The following is a 26,477-nucleotide window of genomic DNA, read 5'->3' on the forward strand; positions in this document are numbered from 1 at the left end:
AATCAATCTGTATAACTTCTTTCAGTGAAAGATCATAGCAGGATTTCAACTTTTACATCAAATTACATAGAATTAATAAAGTGCAAGTATATCATTAACAATGTAGGTTACTTCACTTTTGTAGTAAATTTATTGCTCTTGTAATAAGGAATTTCATAGAGATCAAACAGAATTTCAAATTCGGTTTTGCATAAGGTTGCAGTGACACAAATGTGCCAGTCGGTGGCACTCTTGACTGCTGAGAGCCATTGTTCATGCTCAACATTGATGCTGGGATAACACAGTCAACTCCTGACCAAATGACTTAAGGAGGGGGACGGGGAGGGGGAGGGGAGGTGGGGATAGGACACAAGGATGGGGTGCAAAAGCAAAGGACATGCGGACTGGAATGGAGACCAGGAGAGTTGACCATTTGGATTTAAAGGCACCTCACCAGTGCTTATTTGTTTCTGTTCCTGGTTCAGAGTCAGAGAGCTGTGGATTTGTACTGCCAAACCAGGCTTACACTACTGCCACACAGCATAGGGATAATCATCGCACAGAGTAACCTCCTTTAATTGAGGGGGAGAACAGTGTTCAGAGTTTATACTGATAGGATTAGGTGAAGAGGGAATAACAGGACATGCATACGTTGGCTAAATGCCAAGGTAGGCGTGTTGAGCAGAGTTGCCCATCTCTGAACTGTAAATTGTATGCAACTCTATAAGTTCGAGCAACAGTAAGCCACTTTCTAGTGTTGAAGTATTTAAAAAGAGATGCCCTTATTTATAATCTTAATAACAAAATGTTACATCTGACCTGGAACAGCTTGTGTTTGGTAAAAAACCAATGACTGCAGATGCTGGAAACCAGAGTCTAGATTAGAGTGGTGCTGGAAAAGCACAGCAGGTCAGGCAGCATCCGAGGAGCAGGAAAATCGATGTTTCGGGCAAAAGCCCTTCATCAGGAATAGAGGCAGGATGCCTGCAGAGTGGAGAGATAAATGAGAGGGGTGGAGAGAAAGTAGCATAGAGTACAATAGGTGAATGGGGATGGGGATGGAGATGGAGATGGTAGGTCAGAGAGGAGGGTGAGGGAAGGTAGCAAAGAGTACAATGGATGAATGGGGTTGGGGATGAAGGTGATAGGTCAGAGAGGAGAGTGGAATGGATAGGTGGAAAGGAAGATAGGCAGGTATGACAGGTCATGAGGGCAGTGCTGAGCTGGGGGGAGGGGAAATGAGGAAACTGGTGAAGTCCACATTGATGCCCTGGGGTTGAAGTGTTCCGAGTTTGTGTTTGTGTTGAGGGAGCTCACCGCTATGTGCTTTACAGGATATTGTCTGGTAACGGAAGCTTTACTCTATCTACATGTCAGCATGAAAGTAGGGACAGTACTACAAAAGGACAAACATTTTGGAACGTTCCAAAGTTGCTTCATTTAAATGTAAATCTTTCCTATGTTATCTCATTCATGCTGTATCTGATCCTTGGTGGAACAGTATACAGGCAGCTCGACTCAGCATCTAACCCAGTGCCTGCTTGGCCTGATGATGCGAACTATCACACAGAAAAGAAAGCCATTCAGCTCATCGAGCCTGTCCTGACTGGGGTCTTTGAAAGAGCTATTCATTTGATCTCACCCTCCTGCATCCTCCCCACATCCCTGAAGAAGATTTGTCAAATGTTCATTCAATCCTCTTTAGATAGTTACCATCTAATCTGTTTCCATTGCCCTTTTTAGATTAGATTAGATTAGATTACATTACATTACAGTGTGGAAACAGGCCCTTCGGCCCAACAAGTCCACACCAACCCGCCGAAGCGTAACCCACCCATACCCCTACCTTTACCCCTTACCTAACACTACGGGCAATTTAGCATGGCCAATCTACCTGACCTGCACATCTTTGTGACTGTGGGAGGAAACCAGAGCACCCGGAGGAAACCCACACAGACACGGGGAGAATGTGCAAACTCCATACAGTCAGTCGCCTGAGGCGGGAATTGAACCCGGGTCTCTGGCGCTGTGAGGCAGCTGTGCTCACCACTGTGCCACCGTGTCGCCCTCATTCCCTCTTCACGTAATCCTATCAGCCCTCATTGAGTATACTTAAAACAGAGATAGATAAGTTCTTGATTGCCAATGACATCAAAAGTTACAGAGAGAAAGAGGGAAAATGATGTTGAAAAACCGGTCACACATAATTGAATGGCAGAGCAGACTCTATGGCCTAATTTCTGCTCCTTTGTCTTATGATCTTTTAAAGTTCTTCATCTGTCCAGTTAGTCCAGTGTACTGGTTATACTCCACTTAGCAAGCAATACAAACTGGATTTCCTCCCACCATCAAATATGTACAGGTTAATGGGACTGGCCACGTTGAATTGCCCATAGTGTCCAGGGCTATGCAGGCTAGGTTGATTAGCCATGGGTTACAGGGATAGAATAGGGAGGTGGGATGGTCTTCGGAGAGTTGGTATGGCCTTGTTGGGCTGAATCACCTGTTTCTACTGTGTAGGGATTCTATTAAAGAAAGCATCTGGATGGGTGTATGAATAGGAAGGGTTTAGAGGGATGCGGGCCAAATGGTGGCAAATGGGACAAGATTAATTTAGGATATCTGTTTGACGTGGATATTTTGGACCAAAAGGTCTGCTTCCGTGCTGTACATTACTATGATTCTATGACTAAAATCTTGCCAGCCAACCTTTTGTCAAATCTCTTTCCAGAAAAACCTACCACAGAGAAGTTATGAATCTCCAAATATTTCATAACGGTGCTGCCAACAGCAACGTGTCCAAAGTTTAAGATGCTCTGTGTATCCTCCCGTGAGGATGTCTGTGACTGTTCATTTAGTGCGCTCACCAGGAGATGAGGGTACTTGGCTGTGGAGCAAAATGACATGATTAGAACATAAAGCTTTTCTCCCCCAAACAGAAAGAGGAGAAACTCAGCAGGTCTGGCAGCTGTGGAGAGTAAAACAGAGTTAAAGTTTCAAGTAAGATCTGTCTCTTCTTCAGAAATCTGCTTTAACAAAGATATTAGCAACTATTTAAGAAGGTTCTTGCACATCTCCAGCTTCCATCACTCCACCATCAATCCTTCGACTACATAGGCTGTAACTCTCCACAGGTGCTGTCAGATCTGCTGAGCATCTCGAACACTTACCTGTTTTTATTTGAGATCCCCAACATCCAAAGTATTTTGGTCAAAATTGAGAGGTGTGCATCATCAGTGTCTACATCGGAAAATTAAGGATGATATCACCCTGAAAGAAACACTGCACAAACTTGCAAAGGTTAGAGGCAGTCCAGAAGAGTGGATAGATTTTAGGAACCAGCAAGGAATGAATAACTAAAGATAGTTAGCAATTATATAAAACAAATAACAGTGTCAACAAGTATTTAAATAGGAAAAGAGTGGCTAAAGGTACTGTTGACCCTCCAGAGAATAATCTTTGAGGAGAAAGTGAGGTCTGCAGATGCTGGAGATCAGAGCTGAAAATGTGTTGCTGGAAAAGCGCAGCAGGCCAGGCAGCATCCAGGGAACAAGAGAATCGACGTTTCGGGCATAAGCCCTTCTTCAGGAACCTTTCCTGAAGAAGGGCTTATGCCCGAAACGTCGATTCTCCTGTTCCCTGGATGCTGCCTGGCCTGCTGCGCTTTTCCAGCAACACATTTTCACCTCCAGAGAATAAGTCTGGGGAAATTGATAATGGAAAAGGGAAATGGTGGTGTATTGGTAAAGGTATTTTATAATTTTCTCACTGTAGAAAACTTGGAAAAATTGCCAAAGATATTGAAAAATTAAGAGCTGAAAAGGTGCTGCAGAGTGATTGGCCCAGAATTGGTGGCCTGCATCATAGGGTTTTAAAAGAACTGGCTGCAGTGATAGTAGATGCATTGACTACAATCTTCCAAAATCCCTTTGAAAGTAGACAGATCCCAATGGATTGGAAAGTAGCTAATGAAGCAAGTTCATCAATAAAGGAGGAAGACAGGAAGCTGAAAATGGTTGGCCCAACATTTATAATCATCAAATTGCTTGAATCTATTATTAAGGAAGTGGTAATAGGATACTTATTAACACCCAGTGGGTTCAGGAAGATAAAACATTTTTATTTTTTTTGTCTCTATTGTCTTTTTTTTTAAAAAACTAATTTATTAGAATTAGAATTCTTTCAGGAAGTAACAAGCAAAGTGGATAAAGAGGAAACCTGAGGTTACTACACAAGGAATTATATAGTGTGAAGGATTACATCCCATCCACCAGCACACATGGCAGCATTGCATATGATCGAAAAGATCACTGCAGCAGCTCATCAAGGTTCCTTCATCAACAATTTCCAAATCCACAACCTCTAACACTAGAAGAATGAGGTCAACACAGGGGAATGGCACCATCTGCAAATGCTCCCGCTCACATACAATCTGGGCTTGAAACGTGATCGCAGTTCCTTCAGTGTAACTGGGTCAACATGCTGGAACTCCCCTCTTGACAGCAATGCTCTGTCTGCACCAGATGCACTGCAGTTATTCAAAAAGGTGGCTTATCAAAGGAAATTGGTGATGGGTAACAAATAATGTCTTTGTAAGCAATGTTCACGTCCTTCGAATGAATTAAAAAGCAATAGGCATTGTTGTTGTGAAAGACTTGATATAAATGCAACTCCTTTGCTTTTCTTTCTTTATTACAGAGTTGGAACACTGATAGAATCAATTCTCACCTATTGCTTCCAGCTTTAAGTATTTCTTACTTTCATCATCTCCGAACTTGCAGATAGCAATCACATCAAATATGTTAGGGATCTCTGGTCGGAATTGAACCTTAACCTTGTAGTCATCCCACGGTGGCAGCATGCCATCAGATGGCACGATAAAGAAAGGACTGGGCACTTCAAAATGGAAGCTTGTGGGAAGCGGACTGTGGGGACAATTAACAATGATAGCATTAGCAGAAACAACAGCTACCCGTATCTCTACATCATGCCTTTAAACCCAGTAATTTTGTCAGCATGCTTATCAAATAAAACTTGACACGTGAAGTGATAATATGCAAGAGACCTCAAACTTGGTCAAAGGTCATAGATTTTAAGTAGTACATTAGTTTAAAGAGCGTTTTAGCAACAGAATTCCAAAGCTGGGCTTGTGGACAGATGAAGATATGACCAGAAAAGGTATAAGAAGAGTAAGTCAGGAATTCAGAAGTGCAGAAGCACAAAGGTCTCAGTGGATTCCTCACCGTCTGGAATACGTTAGAGAGAGAATAAGGGAAGGCAAGGCCATGAAGGGGTTTGAGCACAAAGGTGAGAATCTTGACATTGAAGAACATAATCACTCTATGTGGTGTGTTTCATTTCAGATTACCATTTGTTAATTCATTTAAAATGAATCACCTTTACACTGACCAAGCATTAGAGGAAAACATTTCAAAGTGACAATATGTGACATTTCGGTCACTGACCATGGAGTCCACACTGACCCTCTAAACATCGTGAGCTGCTCAGATGCTTCTTCTAGTGGTTCATGCCAGAATCTGCTTAGTGTCTAGTTTAGAAGATATTGACCTCTTCCGTACTTTAGCTAAACACTCATCTACTGACTAACTTCTCCTTCCACAGCTTTATTATTCTACAGCCTTATGGAAACAGAAAATATTGCAGAAACTCAGCAGGTCTGGCAGCATCTGTGGAGTGAGAAAAGCAGCGTTAACATTTTGAGCTTGATATGACTCCTCTTCGGAAAGGCCCTTCTCTGCCTTTCTCTATACTATTAACAATATCTAGTATGGGCTGCCGCCAATTACTGCAGCTGAAAATGTGTTGCTGGAAAAGCACAGCAGGTCAGGACTAAGTCCTGAGGAAGGCCCTTTGCCCGAAATGTCGATTCTCCTGTTCCCTGGATGCTGCCTGACCTGCTGCGCTTTTCCAGCAACACATTTTCAGCTCTGATCTCCCCCATCTTCAGTCCTCACTTTCTCCTCGCCAATTACTGTCGTTGATTTTCTGACTACAAGTTCTGTCTTCTTCCACCTTTCCTCGCTTTAATGTTTCACAATTTCAATAATGTCTGTTACTTTGAGATTCAGGCTCTCACTCATTCACTCCTCTGATTACACTCAGCTCTGCCTCCTTATCTACTTAATTGGATTACTTTCAGCAGAATCAAGTCACTTCAGGACTGCAAATTATCTGATAATGCATCATTTACTAGCCCAATTTATCGTCTGTTGTGAACTGGATCCTCTTTCAGATTACCCCATTCTCAGTGTTCTTCTAATCAGCAGCAAATCTGGAATAAATCCGTAGGTACATTCCTACATCTCTTGGTCCATTTATCAAATTTGGTGTTTGTCAAAATTCTTTGATTTATTATTGTCACACTTACCTTGGTTCAGTGAAAAGTTTTGATTTGTGTGCAGTACATACCATACAAAATGTGTCAATAATTTTCAAATATGTGGCTTTAACCTCACAAGTCTCTACGGTAACCTGGATGTAATCCACAAAATCAACCACTGTGTCCAGTGGTTGCATTTTTATGTCACAAGTATGGAGGTCCTAGCTCCAATACACTATTATGAAGACCCAATGCGATGTGAAATCGAATGAATTTCCTGTACCACTTTAGTCAGCTTTCATTGAACGTTGTGACTTACTCAAAACATGCCAATGGAGATAGATATTTTCCTATCACCACCTTTTCTTATCACTGCCACTATATTGTTGAACTAGGGCTGTTTCAATAATTTTTGAAAAACACTAAGTTTGTTGGAATATATTTATTTTAACCTTTAAACTAGTTTCTCTCTGTGCTTACTCTCAAAATCTCCCAAGACATGAGTGTATGCCACTTTCTCCCAAGAGATCACTGTTAATTCTTGATAGGACTTAGTCTCTCATACTCCAAAATTCAACAGGGGACACTAGGATGAGGTGACACATCCTTAATGTTTGAGCCAGGGAATTCAGGAGAAAATTTTGGAAACACAGTTTTAAGTAAAGGGTGGTAGAAGTCTCTCCCCAAAAAATCTCCATTTATCATTTCAAATGTGAGGTTGGTGGGTTTTTTTTTTACTAAGAGTCTAGATCAGAGTGGTGCTGGAAAAGCACAGCAGGTCAGGCAGCATCCGAGGAGCAGGAAAATCAACGTTTCGGGCAAAGGGCCTTCCTCAGGACTCAGTCCTGACCTGCTGTGCTTTTCCAGCACCACTCTAATCTAGACTCTGATCTCCAGCACCTGCAGTCCTCACTTTTGCCTAGTTTTTTTTTAACCAAGACAAGCAAATAAATAAAACTGGATCCAAAGCAAGGGGATGGGTTTAAGACCTACCTTCGTACTTCCACCACATTTCAACAATCATGGGATAAGGCTATGGGAACCAGGCCATGGACAGATAGCCATGACCCTTCATGAAAAGGTGGAACAGAGATTCTCTTGCTCATATGGTCTTCCAGCCTTACCTATTGTTATGCAAGTAAAATGCGACCTCTGAACTTTCGTAGACTGCACATGGTGGTATGCACAGCCACTCGGGAATCTCCAGATCATGGGAGGGCAGAGAAGCACGCAGCTGAATAGTAAATGACCCAGCTTTTGTCTCAAACACAATGCGATCCTCATAGTTTTTCTGCAAGGAGACAAAAAAAAATCAAGGACAAAGTATCTCATTGAAGGAGGGGGAGGCATTTATATGATTTTATCTTCACCCTAATGCAATAGCATAATGGTTATGTTACTGGGATTTAGAGGCATGAAGTCAAACTTTAACACAGCATCTGAGGAATTCAAATGTAGTTAATGACACAAATATAGAAAAACAAAGGTAAGCACAGAGAGAAACTAGTTTAAAGGTTAAAATAAATATGTTCCAGCAAAGTTAGTGTTTTTCAGGCACCAGTCTTCAAAAATTATTGAATCAGCCCTAGTCCAACAATATAGTGGCAGTGATGAGAAAAGGTGGCGATAGGAAAATACCTATCTCCACTGGCGTGTTTTGAGTAAGTCACAAGGTTCAATGATATTTTCCAAGTTGGGCAAACCCAAAAGATCTTTAAAAGTCACCCAGTTCTGAGTCTCATACCTACTTGCATACTTCAAGCACATTTTGGGATAAGGCTGAGAGCGCCAGGCTGTGGACAATACTTCGGTTGTTACTGGCTCCATTGTGTGTGTGGTATTACAAACCCCCCCTTGATGGAGTTTTCTATAACTAGATGTATGTTATTACATCGATGTCAAGAGTCACAAGTATGGAGGTCCTAGCTCCAATACAACACTAAAAGAAAACAGTATCTGGAATTGTTTAACAGAGATACAGGTCTTACAGTCTCAGTAGGTCCCATGTTTTGAGCTATATTGGTTAATTTTGACAACTGAGCTCAAAAATACATAATAGACTTTCAAAAGGAAATTTTGGTAGGAGGTTATGTTCTCAGTTTGCCAATTTTACACTGTTTTAAAAATTTTTGATGAGAGGTGATATGGCTGTTAATTGTTTATAATGTTTGTTTGTATTTATAATAGTGACTTCAGAGGATTAACGCTTTTCCAATGGATCCAACGTTTATTTTAGTATAACATGTTTTTGAATAGAACAAGATGAGTTATTATTAGACTACTGAAAGTCTAAGTCTTCCCACTGGTGTTATATGGCATCTGATGTTTGCTCGTGGTGGATTTTAAGTGAGTGACAATAGAGCACACATCAGAAGAACGGAGGGATCATGGATACTTTAAGGGGTTATAGATAAGGCAAGGAGGAATGTGGAGAGACTGAGGAGCAGCTTTCCCTCCAACTTTCTTTCCAGCTGCTCAAGCCTCTGAGGCTCACGCACAACACCAACATCCAGAACCAAAGCTCAATGCCATGATTGATTGCGCATAACCTTGGAGTGGCTGGACAGACGCAGCGTAGAAGGACAGCTTCTCCAGTGTGAGGGCTTGATATCCATCAGTAATATTCATCACCGTCCCTGTAAATGAAAGCATGGCTTCTATCCTGATGGCCTTATCATCCATCTGCTTTTGTGGCTATTTTGGGCCAACCTCCTTTTGGTTAGGCCTGATTCCATCCGACCCAACCTCCATGGAATACAAATATGCTGCTGGGGGTGGGGGTGGGGAAGGGGGAGGTTATTCCTTCCTGGGGAAGTTTTACAGGATCAGGAATTTTTCCAACTTACACTTCACGACAAAAACCCAGTCCATAACCTTATTATCAGTGGCCATGAAACAAACTTTAAACTGACAGAAAACTCTAACCAGTTGTTAATGTCCTTTAGGGAAGGTAATCTACCATCCTTACCTGATCTAGCCTACATGCATGAATCCATACTAACAGCAATGTGGTTGACACTTAACTATCCACTGAAATGGCCAAGCAAGACCCTCTATTTTATTTATAACAACAGCATGAATAACTAAAACACAAACATGACATCTATATGAAGGGACTTGACAGGGTAAATGCTTAAAGGATATTTCCCCTTGTGAGAAAGATCAAACTAAGGAACACGGACTAAAAATAAGATTAAAATTAAGTCTAATTTAAGATAAGATTAAAAGAATCTTTCTCTCAGAGGATCATGAGTTCTTGGAACTATCTTCCCCAGAGAGCAGAGAAAGAGGAGTCACTGGGCAGAGAGAAGACAGATTCTTGACTAATAGATCAAAGAGGGTGCAGGAAGGATCAGCTGAGATGACAACCATACTAACTAGAGTCTTAATAGATGACAAAGAAATCTCAAGGGGCTAAAGGAAGGAGCACCTGTGGTGTAGTGGCAATGTCTCTACCTCTGGTCCAGGAGGCCCAGGTCCATATCCCACCTGTTCCAGAGGTGTATAATAACATCTCTGAACAGAATGATTAAAAAGAAATCATGTGTTTAAGGAATGAAAAGCATCTATTCCACTAATTATCCCTCAGAAATTATACCAAAATCTAATCTGGTCACTGTACATTCTATTTTCTCATTTCAGTCTAAATCCCTCCACTCCAAACTAAATCAGGATGCAAATTTTAACTTGATTCTTTTTGCATCTATGATGATCCTCATCCTCCTAATACAAACATGACATATACAACCACTTGCAGAACAGATAAGGGAGAACCAGCAGGTGTAGGGTTTTCAGATTTACAGAAAAATTTTGATACATAAGACTAAAGTATGTGGGAATTTGGTGTAATGTATTGGTATAGATTGATAATTGGTTAGCAGACAGAAAACAGACAGTAGGAATAAATAGGTGATTCTCAGAGAGGAAGGTGGTAACTAATGGGGTTTCAGAGAGATCACAGCTGTAAGTTTGCTGATGACACCAAACCAGGAGGAATTGAGAGTGGTGTTGTGGAAACAAAGATGCTTCAAAGCAATTTAGACACACTGAGTGAGTGGGCATATGCATAGCAAATGCAGTACAATGCACAGTATTACTTAAATAGCTACAAATTGGGAAATATTGATGCATCAAGAGTGACCTTGTACATAAGCCACTTAAAGCAAGAAGCAGATGCAAGAAGCAGTTAGGAAAATAAATAGCATGTTCACTTTCACAGCAAAAGAATCTCAGTGTAGGAACAAGGTGTCTTGATGCATCTGTACAGGGCCTTGGAGAAGCCACACCCATAACATTACTGCAGTTTTGGTCTCCTTCACAAAAAAAATGTGACGGAAAGGATGTACAACCAAGATTCACTGGATTGATTCCCAGGGTGGAAGCTTAGTTGTATGAGGAGAAATTGAATACACTAAGCATGTATTCACTGGAATTTAGAAGAATGAGAGGAGATCTCACTGAAACGTATAAAATTGTGATAGGGCTGGTCAAACAAGAATATAGAAAAGCCATATCAGACTTGAAATGTTAACTTTGGTTCTCTCTCCACAGATGCTGCTGGATCTGAGTTTTTCCAGCATTTCCTATATTTATTTCAGATTTCCAGCATCTTCAGCATTTGGCTACATTAACTATACAAGAGATTTTGATTTACTTTTCGATTTTTATCAGTGTGTTCGAGTTTAATGGAATTATGCCTTTACCATGTTAAAAAGTCTTCAAATATTCATTTGAAGTAGATAGCTTATTCAATTTTATCATCATTTCTCTTGTTTGCATACTCACTAAAGCAACATCTTCAGCACTCCTTGTTTATGCTTCAGCGAGAGACCATTTTGTTAAAATCAAACAAATCAGAATATGACCCATTAAGCCAGGTTTCAGTCTAGTATCTGACTTATCCAGTAAGCTGGGATCATAACACAGGAGATATGATGGGTGAATTAACCTACTCATGTGCTGTAAATTCCTTTGATTCTATGAGACATTCAAGAGCAAACCATCTACTTAGCTTGGATGTGCTGCATGATATGGAGGAATACTGAAGAACGGGTGAAAATATATGTTATATAATCAAATTTTAGATATGAAATAATGCAAACCAATACAATACTGTTTGATTCCTTTACCTGCTCAAGAGCACAAAAAGTGATTGGCAGAGAGTAAGAGGTCCCTGCACCCAAGACCACTGACTGTGGGAACAGTGTGGTGAAGAATTCAGTAGTTGGAGGTCTGCAACAGAAAACAGATTTATAACTAACAATAACATTGCATTATTCTAATACTGCTTAGCTTACTAAAATCTACAACTGCAATAAAATATTTGACACCAAGCCACTTAAAGACACATTGGGTTTTAAGGGTATTTCTAATGGAGGTGGACAATAAAAGGTAATGCAGGCAGGTATAGGAAGTAAATTAGTAGTAAATTCCTAATGAAGGGCTTATGCCCAAAGTATTGATTCTCCTGCTCCTTGGATGCTGCCTGACTTGCTGTGCTTTTCCAGCGCCACACACTTTGAGTCTGACCTCCAGTATCTGCAGTCCTCACTTTCTCCATGGAAAGCAAATGACTGAGAACCTGGACAGCTGAACGTATGGTCACACTGATACAGTCAGGAAACTTGGAAATTTAATTAACCAGAATTGGAGTGATGAAGAGATCATTTGGAGTTGTAGGATTGGTGAAGGTAGGCAGGAGAAAACAGAATGGAGGGATTCAAACACAGGCAGACTTATTTTGAAAAGTTTTAAAAGAAAGCTGGCATCTAAATAAAGCATTGAAGGGATTATTTTTAAACATTTGGAGCACCATCCTGTTGGAAGGATGTCAAGGTCCTAGAGAGAACGTGTTGGGATTGGAAAAATGGTGCTAAGCATGAGGGAGGTCTGTGACCTAAATAGAAGAATTTAGGATTTATCCTCCATTTAATAGTGAAGGTCAAGTGGAGATTTAATAGAATTATTCAGAATCATGAAGAGTAAATAGGAGCAACTATTTCCAACGGCAACAGGGTCAGTAACCAGAATACATAGATTTAAAGTAACTGACAAAAGAACCAAAGGAGATAAGAATTTAATTTTTAAGCAATGCTATCAGAAACAAATGAGTTATGACTTAAAAATTTATTTTGTGATAAAATAACCTAATCTGCTTTTAACAAGACAGCTGATGTGCTGTTCATGACAATATTGTTAGGAATAGCCAATACACAGTCCTTGTGGAGGTGATGGCCCATCTTCACATTGAGGAATTGTATTCAACATTGAGGAATCTGTAACTTCATGGCCAACATGTCCCCCACTTCTCCAGCACCACCAAGCTCAGAAATTAACCAGATTCAATGAGAGGTGCATGAAGGCATGCCAGGAGCAGCACCAGGCATATCTTAAAGTTCAGGTGTCAACTTGGTGAACCTATAGCACAGAATTACTGGGCATGCCAAGCAATAGAAGCAACATGCAACAGGCAGGGTTAAGTGATTAAGTTCCACAGTCCTGTCGTATCCACTTGTGAATTGTGGTGGACTATTCAACAACCAGCAGCAGTGGGAGGCTCCACAATTATCCCCATCTCAATAAATGGGAAGCCCAGTACATCATTCTAAAAGATAAGACACTTGTATCCACCATCAGCCTGAAGTATGGAGAGGATGATCCATCATGCCTCCTCCTGAGGTCACCACCATGGCAGATGCCAATCTTCAGACAATTCAATTGGACTGGATACTGCAAAGGCTATTGGCCCTGACGGCATTGCAGCAATAATACTTAAGACTTGTGCACCAGAAGTAGCTATGTCCTAGCCAAACAGTTCCAGTACAGCTGGTGCCCAAAATTGACACTCTCCACTTGCCAGAATTTTCAACAACACTGAAGCAGCTCAATATTAACCAGGACAAGTCAATCCCACCTGATTGACACCCTTTCCAACACCTTCAACATTCACTCCCTTCACTAATGCACAGCAGTGTGTACCACCTACTTGCAATGTGCACACTAGTAAATCACCAAACCTCCTTTGACAACACTTTTCAAGACCATGATCTCAGCACTTAGAATGATAAGGGTAGTAGATGTATGGGAACACCATCCTCCCAAGTCACTCATCATCCTGACTTAAAACTATATCCTTGTTTCTTCACTGATGCAGGATCAAAATCTTTGAACTCCTTCCCTAACAGATTGAGTGACTGTCCACACCCCAAGGATGATAGAGGTTCCAGAGGCAGCAAACCAACATATCCTCCAGGATAATTAGGGATGGGCAATAAATGATGGCCAAGAATAAGACATGCACACCCCCTCAATCACTAAAACAAAACATTGTTTCAATAGTAATTTTCAAATCAGATCTGATTTATATTTGAAAAGTAAACATATGCAAAGCTATGGGGGAGAACACCAGGAGAAAAGATAGTGAGATGCGAATTGGATAGTTGTTTTGAGGAGCTGCAAAGGGCCTTCTTTGTAAGATTTTATGTTAATAATTACACTCCAAAAGTACTTAATTCTCTTCCATAGAACATTACAGCGCAGTACAGGCCCTTCGGCCCTCGATGTCGCGCTGACCTGTCATACCAATCTGAAGCCCATCTAACTTAAACTATTCCATGTACGTTCATATGTTTGTCCAATGACGACTTAAATGTACTTAAAATTGGCGAATCTACTACCGTTGCAGGCAAAGCATTCCATACCCTTACTACTCTCTGAATAAAGAAACTACCTCTGACATCTGTCCTATATCTATCACCCCTCAATTTAAAGCTGTGCCCCCTTGTACTCGCCATCACCATTTTTGGAAAAAGGCTCTCCCTGTCCATCCTATCTAACCCTCTGATTATCTTATATGTCTCTATTAAGTCACCTCTCAACCTTTTTCTCGCTAACGAAAACAGCGTCAAGTCCCTCAGCCTTTCCTCGTAAGACCTTCCCTCCATACCAGGCAACATCCTAGTAAATCTCCTCTGCACTCTTTCCAAAGCTTCTGTGATATTTGCCCATAGTGTTAGGTGCATTTGTCAGAGGGAGATGAGTCTGGGTGGGCTATTCTTCGGAGGGTTGGTGTGGACTTGTTGGGGCCGAATGGTCTGTTTCCACACTGCAGATAATCTAATCTAATCTAAAAATAGAGCATCCACAACCTTATGGGTTCAAGATATGACAAGTATCTCATTATCTCTAAAATATTGGTCCTTTATGCTGACACCGTGCCACACCCAGTGGAAACAATTCACAGTTTAACCAATCAAGTTCTTTCAGAATCTTAAACGTTTCAATAAGATTGCCTCTCATTCTTCTAACTTCAGAGAATATAAACCCAATTTACTTAACCTTTCATCATAGGACACCATCCACACGAGGGGCCAATCTAATGAACTTCATTATATCATGACAAGCGCAAGTATGCCCTTTCTTAAATAGAAAGACTAAACTGCAGACAGTACTCCAGATGACATCTCAGCAAAGCTCTGTACAGTTGTTACAAAACATCTTAGTTCTATATTACAATGCTCTTGCAGTAAAGGCCAGCATGTCATTTGCCTTGCCTAATGCTTTTTGTACCTGCACACTAACTTGATGCATTCTTTGTACGTACAGACCCAAGTATCAAAAGGGGAAAATGGTGAAGAGTAGAAGACAGGAGAAACTAAAAGACAAAAACAACTTGTTCAGTTGCTTAATCTTTAGTGTATCAATCCCAAATCATAACATCAGTGACTGGAGATGTATGCAAATGAATGAAAATATCAATTTAAACTTCTAATGTGACCCTCAAAGCTCAATGATGCAAACCTAAGTGACCCATAAAAAATAAAAGTCAAAAGACTCAGAAACTTCAAGGTTAGATGCGATGTAGAAGTGATTTATAACAGGCATTAAAGCTCCTGCAAGACTGGCCCAGAACTCACCTGTACTTGAGTTTTTGAGTTTTGAACTGTACATTCTTTAAGATTATATGTTTAGTGGATTCTATCCCCGGCTCCCAGTTCAGCCATTCAAGATGGTCCAAGACCTCTATTCCAAAAAAGTTTGATTTGATTCCTTTGCTCTTCTTCCTTCCTGAGATTTCAGTGCTGGCTAGACTGGGGACACTCCACTGCAAAGGAATCAGAGGCAAAGTGTTAAGAAGCTACAAGATGCTACATTAACTGAGCATCAATCCACCAAAACAAAGAGCCTGACTGAAACACTATGTAATTGAATGGATCTTGAACTGGTCACACTGGGAAAAACAAACCCTCTTATATCCAATTCAAATAACCTGAGTTCAGGTAGCAAAATATCCTGATAGGGGCATTAAGTTGATGTGTCTATGATTACCTGCTGCTGTATGGGTCCTAAGCTCTAGAAATGGGTTACTAAAACCTCCCTATTTCTCCTAAACAAAAACCAAAAGAACTGTAGACGCTGTAAATCAGAAACAAAAACAGCAATTGCTGGAAAATCTCAGCATGTCTGGCAGCATCTGTAGAGAAAGAGCAGAGTCAACATTTCAGATCCAGTAACCTGTCTCCAGGAGGGTTAGAGAACTGCTCTAAAGAGGGGTCCACTGGACTCAAGATGTTAACTCTGCTTTCTCTCCTCAGATGCCAGACCTGCTGAGTTTTTTTAAGCAATTTCTGCCTGTGCTCCCGCGGTTTCTCCACCTCCTTTTCTTCGAAAGGTACTTCCTTGACCAAACTTTTGGTCACTTTCCCCACTATCTCCTCGCATGGCTCAGTGTCAAGGTTTGTTTGACATTCAAACCTGTAAAGACATTCTACTGTGTTGAAGGTACTACATAAATGCAATTGCTTTTGTTGACATGATAGTAGCATCTGACAAGCAAAAATCGTTGCACTTGAAGAATAAAGGTCTCACACCAAAGGTGTTATGCTGTTTGTGTATTCCCAATCTCTAGTTCATTCCAAACATTGTTCTCTGTCATCTTTGCCGCTGAATAAATATCCTGTCTCTTTTTCTTCCTTGATTGTCATTTGGAACATTTTTTTCCCATATCAACATTAACCTAAAACACAAGAATCTGTTTCCTCACTACACCAATCACCTTAAATATGCTAATTTATAGTTCTTATCTTTCTCCACCCTCCATCAATTATTATCCATTGTCCATCACTACAACGGAGAAAGTGTTTTACCTGGCAATGGCCAATTGTCACCTAGATATTTTCAAAGCAACTTGCTCAGAGATGTTATTGCATATCATTTGGAACAGATGGGACTTGAAGCCAGGTTTCCTGGCTTAGAGGTAGGGACACTACTACTGTACCACGAGAGCTCATGATGCTAATCATCACTTATGCTCACAGTCTCAATACCTATCTCACAATCATTGTAGCCTGTACAGTTCATTTGCTTAACTTAATAACACATACAATGAAGTCAAATCCTCTCCCATCAGACAACCACTCACTGTAAAAATCAAGCTAGAATGTGGTCATATGGCACGGACGTGGTGTCCCTACCTTGAGGTCAGAGGGTTCAAGGTTCAAATGAACAGGTTGCTTAAAAATATCTAAAAGTCAAGCTAGAAACTAGCAAATGATTGACAATCATCAGCTTCAAAAAACACAGACACAGTACCCAATAATCTAACACGACAAGAACTGCCCGAAAGAGTGAAAACGTTTGTTTCATATCCTAAAGTGATAGAATCATATAATATTCCTCCCTTGATAGGAATGGAATGAAGGGTGCAAAGTGTCTCATTTGCAAGGATTTGCTCCAGATGCGTGAGCCAACTCATTCAGCAATAGGCTGACTGCCAGCATCAAATGCAGACGGGTGATCAACGTTCCCAAATATCTCCTCAAAGTCATGAATGTCACAGCAGATGAGCTTCCTCCTGATACTATGAGAATAACAACACACGAAATGCCGTAATACATAGGAATGCAGTTTATTAAATCCAAGCTAATATTTGAGACCTCTATAAGATCATTTCCAGGCTCCATTTTGTCTGGAGAAGGGCCTGGTATGTTCAACATTTTATGAGAGTTTCAACCTCCAAGTCTAGTATTATTCCTGTAAATCCTTTTTGCACGCTCTGATATGCAAGATAAATAATATGTTAATATCTCAAAGTATAAATAATATACAACTCATCCAAGTCCATCATGTGTGATTATGAACTTACCTTACTATAGTTTCTCAGTCCTATGCCTTGAAAAGGGACAGATTTCAAGGAACACGATGAGGTCAACATATTAGAACACTGCCAGAATAATAGAAACAATTCATCAGTAAGTAAAATCTGACTCTATGCACAGACAAAAGCTTTGAACAAGTTATGCAGGTAAATGTAAAGAACAACATTTTTCACAAGTGGCAATCATCTAGAACCTCTGTGCTTCTCAGAGTGGTTGAAGCAGGAACAATCAATGGTTCCTAAATGAAATTGGATGAGCATTTGAAAGAATAAAACTTGCAGGGTGACAGGAATGAAGAATGGGACTGACTGTATTGCTCCACTGTCAGCCAGTATAATCTCAATGAGCTGAATGGCTTCCGTTTGAGCTTTAAATTATTCTGAGAAATTCAACATTATGTCTTTATTTCAATCACCCCAAATCTGCCAACTTACCTGAGTACTTTCTTGCTGCAATGAACTGCTGCACTTACATACAAAGCCACCATAAGTAGATAAAGAGCATTAAAGTGGTATGTCATTACCAAGCTACCAAGTGTTATGGAGATGATGCAGCCCATATAGGTTCACACAATATTCCTCCCTTGATAGGAATGGAATGAAGGGTGCAAACAGTCTTATTTGCAAGGATTTGCTCCAGACGTGTGAGCCAACTCATCAGCAATAGGTTGACTACCAGCATCAAAATGCAAATGTGTGTGAATGTTCTCAAACATCATGTTATCTCCTCAAAGTCATGAACATCACACCAGATGAACGAATGCCAGCACCTCCCATAAAAACACACTGCTGCTCTGCCAGAATGAATGAGAATTGAAATCTTTGATCAGACTGGAATTATCTCCCTGACAAAGGTTTAAAAACAAATGCAGAGAAAGGCAGTGAAAGAAAGTGATTAATGCAGAGACTATAGAGGTGAAGGTGGAGGCAAACTATGGTTGAGATTTTTCTTGACTACATGTTACACTGTACAATTAACAGTTCAGATCAGTCAAAGTTACTCTTTCAAAACAGCACACCAGGCTCAATGTATTGTTTCTCGACACCACAGTCATTCTGCCGCTTAACACAACACTGTAGTGAAATGTACGCTCTGCTCAACAACAAAAGCTGACTGCATAAGCTTATTCATATTCAGCACTTTGGAAATTGTCAGGGTGTCAGGTGAAATGCCAGCTGTGTATACATACAGAAATACTGGCACACCTGAGAATCCTGTCACTAGAGAACATTGTCACTCACTGAACACCACGTGCAATATCGACAGCCATCTTGGACAGCAGCCTGTGTTGGAAACACATATTGTAACAGAATCAAGTGGGACTAAAGTTACCCGAGTGTACAGGAGCTTCAGAGGCAGAAAAACAGGTACCAGTAACTACATCAAAAATACTCTGTATATTATGAATAAAGTTGGGGCATAATGTATTAGTGAATTGCACCTTTTAAATGCACATTATTTCTGCAAATTAGTCAGTGTTCAGGATCTTCCAACAGATTAGTTGGCAATTCAGAGGCTGCCAATGGAGACAGACAACTGCCAAGATGAGGTGGTCAGAAGGCTCACTTTGTTCCTCTTGGATTTTAGCCCAGTTGCATTAAAGGCTGTTAAGTCCTTCAGTCTTCACTCTACTCAACTTATAAGGAGCGGCAATGGCCTAGTGGTATTATCACTGAGTGTTAATACAGAGACCCAAATAATGTTCTGGGGACCCGGGTTCGAATGGCAGATGGAATTTGAATTCATCAGTTGAAGAGCTTAATGATGACCACAAATCCAATGTTGGACAACCCCATCTGGTTCACTAATGTCCTTTAGGGAAAGAAAATGCTATCTGCTCCCAGGATGAGCAATTCCACCTCAGGACATTCCAGATGTCCTCCTCCTTCAAGGACCATAATTCCCCTTCCCCTGTGATCAACAATGCCCTTAATCGCATCTCCTCTATTTTCCGCACCTCTGTCCTCGAATCCCATCCCCTGCAACCACAAGATTAGTATTCACTGGTCCTCACATTCCACCCCACCAATCTCCAAATCCAGTGCATCATCTTCCGCTATTTTTGTTGACAGTCAGATCCCACCACCGAAAGCATATTTTTGTCCGCACCCCTTTCCTCCTTCCATAGGGATCTTTCCCACCACAATTCCCTTATTAGGTTCACATTCTCCACCAATCCCCTCTCCACACCTGGCACCCTCCCATGCTGCTGCAAGAGATGCAAAACCAGGTAAGGATGGCAGTTGAGAGATAGTGAGGACTGCAGATGCTGAAGAGCCAGATTGGTTGAGTATGGCGCTGGAAAAGCACAGAATAACAGGCAGCATCTGAGGAGTAAGAGAGTCGATGTTTCAGGACACACCCTCCTTCAGATCTGGGGAGGGGAAAGGGGACTCAGAAATAAATAGGGGGAAGGGGTTTAGGGCTGGGGGCCCACAACCCCCTCTCATCTCCAATCAAGACCACAAAGGATCATTCCAAATTCAACAGAGATTTACTTGCATACCCTCGAACCACATTTATTTTCAGTGTGGTCTCCTCTAGATCGGAGAGACCGAGCCCAAATTCTCAAAATTGTTTAAGGGAACATCTCTGGTCCGTACGCACCAACCAACCCCACCTTCCTGTGGCCATCCATTTCAATTCATCCTATGACATGTCTATTCTGGGCTTCCTCCACCCCCAATACAAGGCCACCGGGACATTGGACCAGGAACACCTCATCTTCTGCCTCAGGAGCATACAATCATATGGCCTCAACATTGAATTCACCAGTTTTCAAATCTCCCCATCCTCCAGCCCATCCCAGATCCAACCCTCCAACTCAGATCTGCCCTCTTGACCTGGTCTACCTGCCAATCTTCCTCCCCACCAACCTATCACAATTACCTCCTACTTACTTTCCCCCAGCCCCAAACACCTTCCCCCTATTTATTTCTCAGTCCCCTTTCCCCTCCCCAGTTCTGAAGAATGGTGTGGCCTGAAACATCGACTCTCCTACTCCTCAGATGCTACCTGACATTGTGCTTTCCCAGTGCCATACTTTATCTACTTTGACTCTTCTGCATCCTCACTATCTCCCAACTATCATCCTTACCTGGGTTTGGCCTACATGTGACTCCAGACACACAGCAATGTGGTTGACTCTTAACTGCCCTCTGGGGCAATTAGAGATGGGCAATAAATGCTGATCTAGCCAGCAACACCTGTGAATGAATAAAAAATAACTCCCAGTCCCCCCATGTGCCATCTATGCCCTCCATAACTTGATGTCCCTTAATAATTCTAATTTAGCTCCCTAGCTCTTTCCAGTTCAGACACAAGGCACCTGCAATTTGTGCTTGTTCTTTAGGGGTCAATTATTTTCTCAATTGATTTAATATTTTCAGATAATCAGCAAAAATAGCCAGAGGATAAATAAGGAGCAGATCTTCTTTATTCAATAAGTGATGATCTGGAAGGCCCTGACTGAATGGGTAGAGCAAGCAGATACAGTGGTAATTTTCAAAGGGGTTTAACATAAACATTTGAAAAGGAAAAGGTTTATAAAGGAAGCAAAAGTAATTGAATAACTCTTTCAAAGCATTCCACTGAATGGACTCTTTCTGTACACTTTAATTCTTTGAGATGAAACCCAGAAGGGATGTTTATTGTCAGTTCATACTTATAGAGTCACAGAGGAAAGAGGATCTTTGGCCTATCAAGTCTGCACCAACAAAAGCTAATCTAACTCTACAATAGTCCCACTTTCCAACACTTGGCCCATAGCCTTGAATATTATGATATTTTGAATGCTCATCCAAGTACATTTTAAAGGTCTCCTACTCAACTATCCTCTCAAACAGTGCATTCCAGATTCCCAGTTTTCGCTGGGTGGAAAAAGGTTTCCTCAACTCCACTTGAAACCTTATGCTTTCACCTTAAAACTTTTGTTACTGATCCTTCAACTATAGAGAACAGCTGCTTCCTATCCACCTTCAAAATCTCATACACTTCAATTAGGTCCCCTCTTAGCCTTCTCTGTTCCAAAGAAAACAACCGAGCTTTCCAGCCTCTCTTCATAGCTAAACTGCTTCATCCCAGGCAACATTTTTGTGGATCTCAATTGCACCCCCTCAAGTACAATAATATCTTTGCTATGGTGTGGTGGACCAGAACTGCAGCTCCAGTACAGTACAACAGTAGTCCAGTTGTGGTCTAACCAAAATCCTGTACAGCTTCCACACAACTCCCTGCCCTTATAATCTATGCAATGACCAATAAAGGCAAGCTTCCCGTATGTCTTCTTAATCACCCTGTTAACCTGCTCTGCTGCCTTCAGTGATCTGTGATCACCCCAAAATCCCTCTGCTCCTCTGAGCTTCCTAGTATCCTGCCATTCATTGAGTACCGACTTGACTTGTTACTTCTGCCTATCTGACCAATCCGACTATATCGTCCTGTAATATAAGACCCTCTCCTTCACTGTTTATCAACCTTTACCAGTTAGGGCCAACCGTTTAGAGCAGGCAGTTTATATTAGAACTGTAAAAACTGTCGGTTTGGCCACAACCAGGGCACAGTGTGTAGTTCGGGTATCCACATTATTGAAGGGAGATGAGAGCACTGGAGAGGGTGCAGAGGATATTTACCAGGGTGTTATCTGGGCTGCAGAGAGCTTAGATACACTGAAGTTATTCTCTTTGGAGCAAAGGAGACTAAGTGGGGGGAGGGGGGAGGACATGACTGACATGTATAAAATTATGAAGGGCACAGGGTTGTCAAGAAGAATTTTTTTTCCCCTTGATGGAAGTTCAGGGGCAGAGATTTAAGGTTTGGAAGGGATGAGGGGGAAACTTTTTTCACCCAGAGTGTGGTGGGAATCTGAAACTGACTGCCTGTAAGGGTGGTAGAGAAAGAAACCCTCATAACATTTAAAAAGTATTGAGATCGGCCCTTGTGCTGCCAAGGCATACAAAGCTATGAGCCAAATACAGGAAAATAGGATTAGAATAGTTGGTGATTGACCCATTTAGACTGCACGTTCAAAAACATAGAGTCTTTTTCTGTGCTATAGACCTCTATGATTCAGTCTTCATGATACTGCAAACTTACTAAACATCTCATTTCCACCTTCCCCCCCCCCCCCATCCCATTTTCCCTTTTATGATTTATACAAAAGTCCGAACAATAAGGGAACCGGAACTGATCCCTGTGATACGCTCCTGGACACCAGCCTCCAGTCACACAAGCAGCCTTCCACCACCACCACTCTCTGCCTTCTACGACTAAGCCAAATTTGGATCCAACTTGCTAAATTATCTTGGATCCCATATGCTTTTACCTTCTTGATTGGCCTCTCAAGTTGTTTCTTGTTCTGTGAAGGTGTTGGAAAGCCTTCTTCTGGTGGTTGTTGATTAATCATTCCAATCAATTTCCACCAATTCCTCTACAGCAGCCAAGGTAAGAAATATGAGAACAATACTCCCCTTTTGCTGTTTTGGTCTAATTTTCTCCTTCACTCCATTCATAGACCTCTACTGAGGTGAGCATGGAAGGTTGCTATGCCTCCTCACTCAGTGTTATTCCTGATTACAAGAAGGATAAGAGATTATCTGTAGGATTAACTCTCTGACCTCCTTCCCACCAAAGACAGAACATTCCTTACCTCCTACCCAACAACCACGTCATCAATAAGGTCAGTATAGATAAACCAAAGGTGGGCAATAAGTTGTTTAATTTGCATATTCCAACACTTTCTTGGTTGACTACCCACTTTCCAACCTCCATAAACCTGAGCTCCTTCAAACTTGTGCTAAGCGATGCCCTAACCCATGCCCATCCTTGCGCTCAATGATTTCCATTGGCATCTGTTCTGGCAATGCCTTGATTTGAAAACTCTCATCTTCAAACTCAAATCCTTCCTTGGTCTCATCCCTGTCTATCTGTATAATTCCGCCCAAGATCTCTGAGCTTCCTTAATTCTGGCGTCTTGCACATTCCTAATGTTCATTACCCTACCATTGATAACTGTACCTTCAGATCTTCAGGTCCAAAGCTCTGGGAACTCTTGCGTAAATCTTTCTGTCTCTCCCTCTCTCACTTAAAACCCTACTTTGCTAGACAATTTTCCTATCCTTATTGGTTATATAATAATCTTTATTATGATATTAACATTCACTCTGAAACAATGCTTTGTTTCTTCTCTACAATCACTGCCATAACTTTGTCTTTTATTCTATACACCTTTACTCTCCAAACTCCATCCTTTAACCTCTCCTTTATATCGTCTTTCATTTTACTAGATTCTTTCCTTTTTCTAACAGCATAAAACATTTCCACCTCCCTTCAGTTCCAAAGACAAGTCACATTGGACTCAAAGTACTAACTGCGCCTCTTCCCATAGATACTTCCAGACCTGCTAAACCTCTCCAGCACTCTCAATTTCTATCTTAATGTCGCCTTATGTGGTTCAACATCAACATTTCTGATTACGTTGCTGTGAAGTAGCTCGAGATGCTTCACGACTTTAAAACATATTGTAAATGCAAGCTATTTTTCATACTGTCATACACTATACTGTGTAACAATCCACACTGTGATGACAGACAAAGCCTTTTTGCACTAACAAATGGAGAAGACCCTACAACCCCTTTTGCTTATTAGCATTACCATCAGCATTTAAGGATTAAACTGCTATTATGAGATGCCATTTACTAGTAGACAAACTTAATGGGGTGCAGTAACATCAGAAAATAGAAACGAGGGCATGCCATTCAATTAGATCAGGACTAATCTGTCCCTTAATTCTGTCTGCTCTCCTTAGTTTCCTTACCTAGCAAAAATCTACTGAATTCTGTTTTGAAATTTAACTTTGATACTTAGTCTTAATAGTTTATTTTTGTGGACAGCATTCCAGATTTCTACCACTCTTTGCGTGGAGAAGAACTTCTGCACTTTGCTCCAATTTGAGGTTACGCCCTTGTTCTGGGCTTCCCATGAGAGGAAGTAGTTTATCTGGGAAAATGAAAGGGAACATTCCCATGCTAACTTTTTAAATCAGTTTAAACACCTCTAATAGATTGCCCCCTATACTCAACTTCATTCACCTTCCCAGTTCCACATCTCTTTGATACCTTCAGTCACAAAAGTAAATGATAAAAGCTGGTCTTGGAACTTTGAATGGGCTGAGTCTCAATTGTTTTTCGGGAGTGAACTGTTTCAGGTTTCCACCAGATGCTAGACAAGAAAGAAAGGCACTACAAAACCTGGCAATCAAAATGAACAAGCAAAATAAAAAAAAATATAATATTAAATGACCTTTCAGTTAACTGCAATTATATTTGAGGTGCTGTTGTCCTTTAAAATTGCTCGGCAAGTAAGGCACTCTCCTATTACCAGACTGATGGAATAATATAGTACTGAGCATCAGGTCCAGAATTTATTACAATCTCACAACTCTTACCATATTCCCCATTTACTTAAGTGGAATTGCTACATATGGTAAATGCAAAACCAATAATTCTGATTAGGTTAAAACATTGCAATCTGTTCATATTATGCTAATGACTTTCTCCCATTGATTAAATAGCAGGTATAAATATTGTTGGGGAGTTAACTTGGCATTTAGAGTTCTGATATAAACGAAAGGTTTATGACAATTTCACTCAGTATTTACAGGGATATTTGTCCACAAAATAATGACATCACAAGTGACCCTCTGTGACAGTTTTCTACAAGGGGTACTGTGCACCAATATGTGTCATAAAAGCACAATAAAAATGCAAAATATTCTAACTGTTTACATTTAAAGTACCTGGCAACGGAATAACAGATTCTGTCCTTCCAATCTTAGATTGCACCTGTAGAGACTGGAACTGTGTAACCGGGTTGGCCTTTACAGATCTGTCACTGGGGGTAGTGATGGTGGTAGGAGCAATTTGAGCTAATGGATGAAGAGTGTCACATAAGCATTATGCACGACTAACTTTAGTTCAGCTAACATTCAGTTTCTCCTACAGTTAAGTGCTGTCAGCATGCTAAACAGCCCGAGTGACAAGACTGTTAGGAACTGTATCCTTCTGCTGGCTACAACTATAAAGGTTTGTGCCTCTTATGACGAGATATTGCAGCTTATTAGGACAGTATAACATAGCCTGCATTTGAAAGGTGGAGAACGGTAAATTCAAACTAAATTGCAGTAGGAACAACACAGAATTTGCAACAAAAGCAATGGCAAGTTAGATGGTTCTCACCATTGTTACTGTGTGAATCACTCAGTAACATGGTGAGAAAGAGATTATCCTTGAGTATTAGAATGCCGCACATTGCTGGACAATTTGCACTTCTCTGTGGTTAGCTTTGTTAAAAAAGTAGCTCACCCTCACTCTCTCCACAAGTTTCAAGAAAGTGCTGCATTTGTGCTGCTAAAGTGAATTAAATTCACCACAGAGCGTTAGGGGCTAGTTCTTCATGGCATTAAGGATCCCTTTTTATCAATCACAAGATTTAAGTTCCTACAGTGATAATGTCACCTGAGTCTTACCAGACCATGAGGTTGCTCTCTCATTAGAGAGACCCAATGGTAGTGGTTTAACCAGGGTGTAAACTATGCCTTAGTTAAGGAAAGAGGTTGAGGAGGAAAGTCCCGCATAGTAACCTCAGCTAATGCTGGAAATGAACCTATGCTGTTGGTGTCACACTGCATCGCAATCGAGCCAATACCCCTGACTCAGAAAAGGAACAACTGAAGCTGTGAAGTCTCACTCCAATGAGTAGAAAATTGTTCCTTGGCTTTATGTCTTTTAAAATACATCCTTAAGGCTTTTTCCCCCTCTCTTTTAATTCAACATTTCTCTTTTTATTCACCTGTCCAAAGGAGGTTGGGTTAGCTGAGACGGTTAGTGCTTGGCTCAGAGTTAAGCCAACAGCACAAATTTGATTTTCATTCCAAATATGGAAGACTTTGGGACTTGACAGTGGATGGTAATGGCAAACCACCATTGACAAAAATTGCCAAGAAA

The 26,477-nt window shown here is 41.0% G+C and overlaps 1 protein-coding gene across 1 annotated transcript in view; it reads right to left on the reverse strand.

The window, feature by feature from the left end:
* Positions 1-26,477, reverse strand: part of cfap65 (cilia and flagella associated protein 65) — a 156,699-nt gene that overhangs the window by 128,857 nt on the left and 1,365 nt on the right. Inside the window, exons 2-7 of the mRNA XM_087988626.1 lie at positions 17,463-17,540; positions 15,235-15,422; positions 11,449-11,551; positions 7,444-7,610; positions 4,708-4,904; positions 2,721-2,866 (exon numbers count right to left, since the gene is read on the reverse strand). Of these exons, the coding sequence (XP_087844752.1) occupies positions 2,721-2,866; positions 4,708-4,904; positions 7,444-7,610; positions 11,449-11,551; positions 15,235-15,422; positions 17,463-17,531 (870 nt within the window). The 5' untranslated portion in view covers positions 17,532-17,540. The remainder of the gene's footprint in view (positions 1-2,720; positions 2,867-4,707; positions 4,905-7,443; positions 7,611-11,448; positions 11,552-15,234; positions 15,423-17,462; positions 17,541-26,477) is intronic.

The sequence above is a fragment of the Chiloscyllium plagiosum genome, unplaced genomic scaffold (genome assembly GCF_037043375.1).
Source record: "Chiloscyllium plagiosum isolate Xiang-an unplaced genomic scaffold, Cpla_swu_hap1 HiC_scaffold_7, whole genome shotgun sequence".
NCBI lineage: Eukaryota > Metazoa > Chordata > Chondrichthyes > Orectolobiformes > Hemiscylliidae > Chiloscyllium > Chiloscyllium plagiosum.